The 11,656-nt window shown below is 43.8% G+C and overlaps 1 protein-coding gene across 2 annotated transcripts; it reads right to left on the bottom strand.

Annotated features, from left to right (window-relative positions):
* Positions 1-2,787: 2,787 nt before the first annotated feature.
* On the bottom strand, positions 2,788-8,281 carry LOC115021323 (chloride intracellular channel protein 4). Of its 2 annotated transcripts, none has more exons than XM_029451695.1 (6): positions 8,167-8,281; positions 7,030-7,139; positions 6,650-6,775; positions 6,458-6,564; positions 4,819-5,000; positions 2,788-4,681 (listed from the first exon to the last, which is right to left on the bottom strand). In XM_029451695.1, the coding sequence occupies exons 1-6, from the start codon at positions 8,206-8,208 to the stop codon at positions 4,520-4,522; spliced, it is 729 nt and encodes a 242-aa protein (XP_029307555.1). In that variant the 5' UTR covers positions 8,209-8,281; the 3' UTR covers positions 2,788-4,519. The 2 variants fall into 2 exon arrangements, with proteins under 2 accessions (XP_029307555.1, XP_029307547.1); XM_029451687.1 differs by having other exon boundaries at positions 8,055-8,260.
* Between the last annotated feature and the right edge of the window lie 3,375 nt (positions 8,282-11,656).

The raw sequence follows: 11,656 nt of genomic DNA, 5'->3' as shown, positions 1-11,656 counted from the left end.
TACGCCTCGATATCCTATCCATGAAAATCACGAACAGGATTGGTGATAAAGCGCAGCCCTGGCGGAGGCCAACATTCACTGGAAACGAGTCCGACTTACTGCCGAGTATTCGGACACAACTCTCGCTTTGGGCGTACAGGGATTGGATGGCCCTCAAAAGTGACCCCCTCACCCCATACTCCCGCAGCACCTCCCACAGTATCACCCGGGGGACCCGGTCATATGCCTTCTCCAGATCCACAAAACACATGTAGACCGGATGGGCGTACTCCCAGGCCCCCTCCAGGATCCTTGCGAGAGTGAAGAGTTGGTCCGTTGTTCCACGACCAGGACGGAATCCGCATTGTTCCTCTTCAATCAGAGGTTCGACTACCGGCCGAACCCTCCTTTCCAGTACCTTGGAGTAGACTTTACCAGGGAGGCTGAGAAGTGTGATACCCCTGTAGTTGGCACACACTCTCTGGTCCCCCTTTTTAAATAGGGGAACCACCACCCCGGTCTGCCAACCCCTAGGCACTGTCCCAGACTTCCACGCAATGTTGACGAGGCAAGTCAACCAAGACAGCCCCTCAACACCCAAAGCCTTCAGCATTTCTGGACGGATCTCATCAACCCCTGCAGCTTTGCCACTGTGGAGTTGTTTGACTACCTCAGTGACTTCCATCAGGGAAATTGACGATGATCCCCCATCAGCTTCCAGCTCTGCCTCAACCATAGAGGGCGTGTTAGTCGGATTCAGGAGTTCCTCAAAGTGCTCCTTCCACCGGCCGATAACCTTCTCAGTTGAAGTCAGCAGGGTCCCACCCTTGCTGTACACAGCTTGGATGGTTCCTCGCTTCCCCCTCCTGAGGTGCCGGATGGTTTTCCAGAAGCACCTTGGTGCCGACCGAAAGTCCTTCTCCATAGCTTCTCCGAACTTCTCCCACACCCGCTGCTTTGCCTCTGATACGGCAGAAGCTGCCGCCCTTCTAGTCCTTCGATACCCTGCAACTGTTTCCGGAGTCCTCCCGGATAACATAACCCGGAAGGACTCCTTCTTCAGTCGGACGGCTTCCCTGACCACCGGGGTCCACCACGGTGTTCGAGGGTTACCGCCCCTTGTGGCACCTAAGACCTTGAGACCACAGCTCATCACCGCAGCTTCAGCAATAGAGGTTTTGAACATCGCCCACTCAGGTTCAATGCCCCCAACCTCCACAGGGATGGCTGAAAAGCTCCGCCGGAGGTGTGAGTTAAAGATCCCCAGGACAGGGGCTTCCTCCAGACGTTCCCAGTTCACCCGCACTACCCGTTTGGGTTTACCAGGTCTGTCCAGAGTCTTCCCCCACCCCTTGATCCAACTCACCACCAGATGGTGATCAGTCGACAGCTCCGCCCCTCTCTTCACCCGAGTGTCCAAAACATGCGGCCTCAGGTCAGATGATACGATTACGAAATCGATCATTGACCTTTGGCCTAGGGTGCTCTGGTACCACGTGCACTTATGAGCATCCTTATGTTCGAACATGGTGTTTGTTATGGCCATTCCATGGCTAGCACAGAAGTCCAATAACAAACGACCGTTCGGGTTTAGATCAGGGAGGCCCTTCCTCCCAATCACGCCTCTCCAGGTGTCTCCATTGTTTCCCACGTGTGCGTTGAAGTCTCCCAGCAAGACTACGGAGTCCCCTACTGGAGCCCCCTGCAGGGCTCCATTCAGGGTCTCCAAGAAGGCCGAATACTCAGAACTGCGGTTTGGGGCATAGGCACAAACAACAGTCAGAGTTTTCCCCCCCATAACCCGAAGGCGTAGGGAGGCGACCCTCTCGTCCACCGGGATAAACTCCAACATAGCGGTGCTCAGCCGGGGGCTAGTGAGTATCCCCACCCCGGCCCGACGCCTCACACCTTGGGCAACTCCGGAGAAGAATAGAGTCCAACCCCTATCCAGGAGTACGGTTCCAGAGCCAAGACTGTGCGTGGAGGTAAGCCCCACCAGATCCAACTGGTAGCGCTCCACCTCCCGCACTAGTTCCGGCTCCTTCCCCCACAGAGAGGTGACGTTCCACGTCCCCAGAGCCAGTCTCTGCTGCCCGGGTCTGGTCCGTCGAGGTCCCTGACCATCACTGCCACCCATGTGACAGCGCACCCGACCCCAGCGGTTTTTCCCATGAGTGGTGGGCCCACAGGATGGATGGATGGGAGGCACCACGTGGCTTCTTCGGGCTGTACCCGACCGGGCTCCGTGGCAAACCCGGCCACCAGGCGCTCGCTGTCGGGCCCTCCCTCTGGGCCTGGCTCCAGACGGGGGCCCCGGGCTTCCTCCGGGCAGGGTCTCTCCTTTCCTTTTCCTTTCTTTCATGAAGTCGTTTTTGAACCATTCTTAGTCTGGCCCCTCACCTGAGACCAATTTGCCTTGGGAGACCCTACCAGGAGCACTAGGCTCCAGACAACACAGCTCTCAGGTTCATAGGGACACACAAACCTCTCCACCACGATAAGGTGATGGTTCCCAGAGAGGTAATGAGTCAATTATTTTATAATGCTGCATATTAATTATGTACACAGAATATACAACTCGGGAGACTATCCAGATTCTTTTCTGTAGATAATTTAATCAACAAAAAATGTATTATTTTCTAAACACAAAATAGATATGCAATGTGTTTTAAAGTATCAATGTATTCATAGATTTGAATGAACAATTCATTAATGAAGAAACTCGTGTTTTTTGTTGAAAACGTCTCTTAAGACCATTTATTGTCACTTTTGCTGTTGGTTAACTCAGACACTGACACTAGAATTTCAATGAAGTGATAATTACACAAACACAGAGACAACAAAATGATTGAAGACAATCCACATAGTGTTAAAATCAGTTTAATAAAAAATGCACTCAGAGAGGATATAAGGCCGGAACATAATAGGCTGGGGTCAGGGTTGGTTTAGTCTCTGACAAACACTGAATGGCTGAAAGACGTCTATCAAAAACATACTAAACAACTTCTGTCCAACAATCAAACCCTGCATTTAAATGAAATAAAGTTGCATTCAAGGGAACTAAAAAAGAAAAGACATCTGTGTCGTGTAGTTAGGACATAAAAATCAAATCAAACAATTGTTTTTTAAATGTTTCTACTCCCCAAATACCTTTAATAAAATACCAAATTAATTATTACAAAACTAACACTGAAATCAATTATTTTTTAATTGTACAGGACCATGGCAGGAGTCACTGATAAAGGTGTTTCTTGTGTGAAATACATTCAACTTTTTCACCCATGTTGTCCGAACTCATTTAAAGTCTCTTGGCTGTTGTCGACAACAGCCAAGAGACTTTAAATGAGTTCGGACAGTATTATAATGATGCTCACTACATAATGTGTCAATCAAACAGTCATCATCACCAGTTAAACCAGTGGTTCCCAAAGTGGGGGGCACAGAGCTATTGTAGAGGGAGGCGCAGCAATGCTTGAGCCCTGCTAGCATAACATGGACAAGTTTGTGACAGGGCTCCCAGGGGGGAATCGAAAATATTCTTATCTACAAAAGGGGGGCCCTGCAGAAAAGGTTTGGGAACCACTGAGTTAAACCAACCAGCACCAAGGCCTGCACACAGTCATCCCTCTGTCGGTCAAAGATAATCACATGTGGGTAAATATTCTCCTCGCATCTGCACAGAGAGTACACATTCATACAAGTCACTGTTGTACAATGAACCAGAAGGACAGGCTCATAGCTATTCGGGCCTTCAAATGAAACACTTTAACTTTTCATCTTGATTTGAACACTGATTTGTCATTAACATTAAGACAGAAGTATTCAGTGAATAAAATAGAACCAGATGGTGTATTTTATACACTGGCTAGAGCTAGCAGGCCATTAGCTTAGCTTAGCATAAAGACAGCTAGTCCAGCTCTGCCCAAACATAAAATAAAAGCTCACTGATGTGTTTGTGGTTTTACAGGGAGTGACTAATTGTTGGTCGGACGAGTGACTCTCAGGCTTCACAAGACCATGCTAGCTGTTTCCAGTCTTTGTGCTAGGCTAAGCTAACATACTCCTGGCTCTAGCTTCATATTTAGCGTAACCTTCACATATGAGAGTGGAAGTGTTAACATGATTTAAAATCAGTTTGAATAGCAGAATATAAGAATATAGAATATAGAATATTTGAAAGTTTCTGATTGAAATCATTACATCACAATATTAGTTAAACATTTACTAAATGGTTTCTAAAGCAGTAATACTGAAAAGCAATGCTTGTTCATTGTGCTATTTACTTAGTCTTTGCAATGAACCTGGCCCAGCCATCATCTGAAAAGTGGAAAAAAAATAATGGTTGTCATAATTTGTATGGATCGGCATAGAGCCTGGAGCTCTTTATTTTTATTAATTTAGACTCCAAAATTTTATTTAAATTCATCAGGATTCACCCACCAGTTGGACTTCTACCCTCTCATGTTGTCTACGTGTTATACTACAGATAGGCACGATAAAACTCTTCTCTCTGTTTTATCTCCTTTTTCAACTCTTCCTCTCATTTGATTTGTTTTGCAACATCCAGATAGGCGGAGTGGGTCTCCCTCTCAGCGGGGCAGGTGTTCGTGAACTCCTCCCTCTGATATGCGCAGTTTAAATACCTCCACACCCCTGTCATCTCCACTGGAATCTCAAAGCCTCTGTATTTCTTGGCAACGACCTGCAAACAGAAAAATGTGAGCAGAAGTGTTGGTCATCTGAGATATCCAAATATTCTCAAAATTGATTATCTCTTGAATTTGGAGCAAAAGAGAACCCATTCTCTTTCCTACAGTATGACCATGAAGCTGAATAAACCTTAAGGATGTGCAGTTTAGGCAGCAGGTTGCAGTCAGCCAGGGTGAGCTCCGAGCCATCTAGAAAGCTCCTGGAGGACTCGGGCAGATCTCCTGAGGCGTCAGCATCAATCTCCTCAGGCAAAGGAGTCCTCAGGAAGTTATCAAGATGCCGGAGAGACTTCAGCAAGGCATTCTCTAAGGCTGCAGATAGAGATACAGACAGAAAGAGCAGCAGACAAATAGATCAGAGGATATGTCTCCTTGAGGGACACTAAAGGGATAAATATCATCATTACAGAATCACAAGCTGTAAACTCAACACTGACACATCATCAGCGTGTGAAGTTAACATCCACATCCAACCTCACAGAGCAACCTTATCATTAATTTGGAGTTGTGTTTGTGTCCACCTGATAGCTCTGTTCTTGGTCTCTACCAACTCCTGAGAGAAACATCTGTCCCTTTAGCTGCTCAATGCTCTACAATGTTCACCAGATAGTTTCTAACTGTGTATGTTTGCTGCTGTGGGTTTATCAAAGCTTTTCAGCCCGCTGCCTATATTAAGGCCCTGTCACACATATCCGTATGACAAGAAACGTATGCCGGCGCATACGAATATTTGTCAGAGTCCAAATACGTCCAACTTTTCATCGGATCGGAAAAGTCAACATATACAGATACGCATGTCTAACCTATTGATAGCGCATCACTTACTAGTACAAAATGTATCAGACGAATGCCCAACGAATGTATAAGATATACAAAAATATGGCGTATACAAAATATCGGCAACACGCTGGTTTACGTTAATATAAGGTAAGATATAAGTAGTATTCGTTAAGAGCTCACTGTGTTACGCTGGGGTGTGTTTTTAAATGCTGATGTTTTGAACATGTTCAAAATTACCGGACGTACCCGATGTGTGCTTCATAAGATATGCAGACGTTAAGTGACGTAAGACTTACGTGAATACGGAATACGTAGGTGAATATTTACCTACGTAAATACAGTACGTGAATACTTACCTACGTAAATATAGTACGTAAATACCTACGTGAATACCAACCTGACTACGTTAGAGGTACGTTAGATGTCGGCTGACGGTGAATCCTACACCCAATTTATTGATAATGAGTGGATACCCTATTCCTACCCTATGTTAAGATTATTCCTGACGACGGAGTAATTTATTAAACGTGTTTCTACAGTACAGCTAGAGTTCAGCATTTTAGCCGTTCTCCAGCATCAGCATGACGTGAACCAAATGGTACTTTTTCAGCTCTGTTGGCCAGAAGCTCTGATACGTTTTAAATAGGTAAGTGATAAGCTATCAATGTTTGACATACGTATAATAATTCGTTATGTATTCGTTATGTATATGCATGTATGTATATACGCTGGCATAGGTTTCTGCCATACGGAACTGTGTATGTCTGGTGTGTTCGGCGTATCGTCTGCATCCTTCAAACGATCACAACTTACCCTTAATTTATATCAACCTATTGCCGATATTTCGTATGCGGCAGCATACGTTTCTGTCATATGGATATGTGTGACAGGGCCTTTAGCTGGTGGTCCACCACTTTGGTTGAAAGGAAAACACTTTTTCTGGGTGAAATGATTTGAAGTCAGCCCCTCACACAGACTCTCTCTCTTACCACAGTTGGTGTCTTTCCTCTGGTTTTTGATGTAAGCTGAGAACTTGGCGAACACATCGATTCCTGCTGTGTTGGATTCAGGATGTTTGGGAGCTAGTCGAGGGTAGCTGATGTGAAAGACAAGAAAAGAAGTCAGCTGGATACCTCTGCACACTTTTTTAAGTAATAGTGTGTAAATATGTTTGACTGTACCGGGGTGGGTTCAGTTTTTCCTCCAGGAACTCCTCGATCTTGTTGACATCGACCTTGACCTCGCCATTAAAGGTGACAAAAGGAGGGTTGGTTCCTGGAGCGAGGTCCTGCAGGTCAGCCGGCTTCCTGACAACAGACACACAATAGACACTTGAAAAGACTGTAATAAGTCTTTATTCATCTCAAATATAAGTTATCCTCATGCCACAGAGACTGAAGCAACCATAGACTTGTTTTACACAAATGTTATTTCAAGCATGAGAATGAATGTTCTGCATTGTGGGCCAAAAGGACAAAATGTATCCAACAAGAGGGAAAACAACATTAATGGCACTCCCAATAAAGAAATGTGTATATGTGTGTGTTGTATACTGTATTACCGTTTGAGGTCGACAGTGGTGACGTTGAAGATTACTCCTTTAAGCCATAGGATCATAAAGAGTCTCTGAGAAAATGGACAGTTACCAATGCTCTCCCCATCACTTCCCGCCTAAACACACACACACACACACACACACACACACACACACACACACATACACACACACACACACACACACACACACACACACACACACACACACACACACATACTTGTTAACAGTGTGCATGTATAGGAATGGTACAAGGACACAAATATTATAGATATTATATAGTACATCATGGACCTGTAACAGATCTTCACAATAGAACGCATCGTGGGTCTACTCAGGTCACAAAGACAGAAGCTTTAGAGAAAGTTATTTTGTTAAACTACTTTTCCCAAAGGTCATTCATGAGTTTTTACACTCAATGATAAAAGTATTTGCCTTGAGCACTGCTGTCACATCCCGTCTTTAGATAGATAGCAATGAATGAAAAGACTATGTGTAATATAATCTGCATACTGAGGGAGCAATAACTAACAGAGCGGATCGAGTGAAAGGTAAATAAAAAGGTTATATTTCTCTGTAGGCTCCTTCCCATAATGTTGTCAGACTTATAATAATAATCTGAGCTGTCAGTGCAGAAACAAATTTTTAGTGGATGAACATTAATGAAGTATTACGTTGCTGCAGCCCCATCAGACAGTCAGACACAAAACATGGGAACATAGGGTCCAGGTTGAAATGTATCATTGATTGGTACAGTCATAAAGATGTATAGATGCATTCACATTTTGACCCACATCATTCAACATCAATCATTTCTAAATTAGTTCTAAAACTGAACCTTTGGTGGCATTAAGAACACTGGAGGAGAGACCACTGAACTGCACAACATATGACCTTTTCTTAACCATAACCATGTAAATTCTGACCTTAACCATTCCCCAACCATACTATAGCTGCCATGCAGGGATACTGTATGAATATATCAATCAAACGAGATCTACAGTGACTGATCAGAAACATGCATCACTTACCTTTACAAACAGCTCAATGGTAGGGAAGCCCAATTGTTTAATTGCAATGTCACACCAGGACATGGTGAACAATTGAAAGGTTTGTCTAAAACACCATAAGACATCTTCTTACCCCAATAACAAAAACAAGGAGGGCCAATATAGTATAATCCATGTTGAGTCAAACCAGCACCAAGTCTGCATTTCTGTCTGTGTTCGTGTCTGTCTGCCGGCTCCTCGTACTGCTTGTTGTTTTTTTCCAGCTTTCTCTGGTATGTCAGTGTCTCGTCCACACACAGTCCCTCTTTGTCAGAACACATTTCAAACACAGTCTCAAGTAAAAATGTGTGTGTGTGTAGCAGTCACATTGTGGAGGTAAAATCTGTTACAGAGTCACAATATGGGAATTAAAAAGCAATTTAGGAACAAGAAACTAGGCTAGTGGTTGAAGGGTTGTGTTTAGCCCCTACACACACATTCATTGACTCTTGATAGAGAAAAGATGAGAGAGATGTTGTGACTGAATAGTGCTAGCATGTTCCCTGCCTACATGTTAGCCGTTACCTTGCTAGCTACAGTAGTTCATCTAGCCCTGCAAGAAGTCCCGATGTCACCGAGCTTCATCACTTGCCACTTTCATTTACACAAAGATTATAATCCGACATGAGGGCAGTGGTTGTGTGAAGTTGGGAGAAACTGAATTGTTCAGAAAAGTGGGTGGTGATGGAATCTCGGCTCCATCACAAACACACAATGTATCCAGTGTGTGTGTGTGGCAACAGAGATGGAAAGACTTTTCACACCCACAGCAGCTGAGATGTCTTTTTTGTTTTCTCTCTTTTATTTACACACTAAATACACTGGTAGGAAGTTCAACGCCAAATCAAAATCACTTAATAATAATAATAATAATAATAATAATAATAAACCCAACTGCACCAGTACCAGGAGGTTGTATCTCCCTGCAATCTCACAGCTCAAAGATCTGCTGGATCTTCAGCTGTCATCAGTTTCCCACTAATGTTTCCATGTTGCTCTGTACCTCCTCTCCTCATTACAGTATATATTGGTGCAATGTTGAACCTCATTGTTCATTTAAAATGTGTTCTTATCTCTGGGAATGAAGTCATTGTTTTCTTGAATCCATGCAAAGTAAAACCTTGCTATTCATTTGGGGGTACGATTGGATCCCTGGCCTTTCCCCTGTTGATTCAGTCAAACTCTGCATTCTCTTTAATTTGTGTTGTTTCCTGATTCAAATACAATATATTTGGTCAGAAAATATCAGAATCAGCCTTCAAACCCATCATGTGGGCTTGTTTCCTAAGACAAAGAAAAGCTTCACAACAATATTTATGGAAACATGAAAGAGAATTGACAGAAGTGACAGAAAGAAGGTCTTTGAAAAAGTCGAATAAAGGTTGTTTACAAGTTCCCAGGGAGGGGTTGAGGCTGAGCCGGAGTGTAAGTGGACGGGACAGCTCGGGTCATCAGATCAGCAGCGAAGCAGGGAGAGGAACCGATCTGATTCTAAATCAGTCCTGATATCCAAAACACACTAAACCTTTATTAGTCCACCCGTGTCCTCCTAGCTATCAAACATAATGTACATGCAGAACTTAGTTTGAGCTGAGTATGTGTTTCTTCCAGCAACACTGTGCCCAGAGCGCTAAGCAGCAAACAGCAGGCTAATGAGCTTACAGAGTGAGAATGTAGCGATTAACCCTGCATGCTACCTGCAGCAGCATAGCACTCTTATTCAGTCATTGCTGCCCGAAAACTAGCTGACAAGTGTCAAACACAACCATAAATTAACTGTACTTTAGGAAAAGTCCAAATCTAATAGAGAGTTTGGTGTAATGTTATCATGTGAACATCCTCTGTAGACGTTCTAGTTGGTTCATAGTGTCAGTAAATGAGGCCAGTCTAATCTGTGAACCTCAAGTGCTGTTGAGTCCAGTGACACCGGGAAGCTTGAACCTTTCCACACCATCTACCTCAGTCTGTGCTGCCAGCAGAGTCTCTGACAAAGGAAGCCGTTGTTTGAATGTGAGCTCCCACTGAGAACAGGCTTGTTGTGTGTGTGTGTGTGTGAAGCGGCTCTCAGATATTAGTGCATTTTTCCTTGCTGTTAAACCTCTGTTGGCTGACAGAAGGCTCTTTTATTTCCGCCTCAGTTAGGAATGTCTGCTGCTGAAACAGAGAGATAAACTGACGCCTGAATGTTTGCATGTGTGCAGTTTAGGATGAACCGTACAGTATCTCAATGTTGATTAAAGTTAAAGCACACACATAAAACACCAACAAAAACCTTTATAAGCTTCACAAAGGTCACATTATTTTTACGACAAATGATCGCATCATGTCTCCATAATGGCATCACTAGACATGTTGGGCAACCTGACAACAGCTTAACAGCAGCTCTGAAACACTAGCAAGTATATAGTAGACTGATGTATAAACGTGTATATATGTGCCAATACTAATACTTTATTAAGTATTAACTGTAAGCCACCTATTTTGATATTAGTATCATACGTACGTAGGTTATCAGTGACACATTTTCAGTTGTGGTTTTGTTTAAACTGCTAATGTTAAAATGAACTAATCGCTACATGTTGGATTATGTTGTTTATTTTTGTATCTTGTAGGTATCTATGTGTATTTGGCATGTGGGAAAGGATATATAAATATATATATATTAGGGCTGTCGAATTAGCACGTTAATTTCGATTAATTAATCACAGAAAAAATAACGCGACAAAACAGATTAATCGTGCTCTGAGATGCCTCTTGAGTCTTTACGTCACTGACGCGGCGCGGCCACAGCAGCCTCGTCAACATGATGAAGCGGATGAGAAAACGTTACTTGGCCCAGTGAATGGAAAGTTTACATTAATAAACTCCCGGATGTAACTGTTGATGCTCCGTTCTGTGCAATTCCTGCAGAAAATAATGTTCGTACCATCGGAGAACTTCAAGCCCGAAATATCACCTCAACGCAAAGCACTTAGCAGCTAGCTCAGAGCTAGCTAGCACTGCCGCTGATGCTAAAGTGAGCAACCCGTCTTGTCATACATCTCGATCAGGCGTTCAGACGCAGAATGAGTCCCCTGTATGACTTCGGTCAATATAGAAACAGCTCCATTTGGTCATTTTACGGTGCTATAACTATTAAAACTATAATTGTCTGTTACCTTGTTGTCTTTCAGTGTATATGAAGAGTTGACTCAGGGTGGATATACGGTATGTGCACAGTATGTGTCGGTTCATTACCTTGACATAGAGTGAGATCTCGTAATCCTGGCCTTGGGGTGTTCTGCTGTTCCTGTGCCCAGGGGGAAAAGAGCTCTCCACCCTCCTATGGGTGATCAGTTTCACCTCCTCTCTTGTCTCCTCAATCATCTCCTCTCGCTGGGGGATGTACGAATGGCTGTCCTCCAACAGCACCACTCGCTTTTTCTTCACCTGCTCATTCCTCTTTTTGGGCTGCGATTCGTGTTTGATCACTGACTTCAGCTCCTTTATCCAGTCCTCCTTCCTTGGAAGACTTTTGTCTTCTGGTGATGTTTCCTTCTTCAACCATTCTTGTCTTCCTTTCCCAGATTCCCAGACGTCTTTTT

This window comes from Cottoperca gobio, chromosome 2, assembly GCF_900634415.1.
Source record: "Cottoperca gobio chromosome 2, fCotGob3.1, whole genome shotgun sequence".
In the NCBI taxonomy this organism is placed as follows: Eukaryota; Metazoa; Chordata; class Actinopteri; order Perciformes; family Bovichtidae; genus Cottoperca; species Cottoperca gobio.
This window is presented reverse-complemented; position numbering and strand designations above follow the sequence as displayed.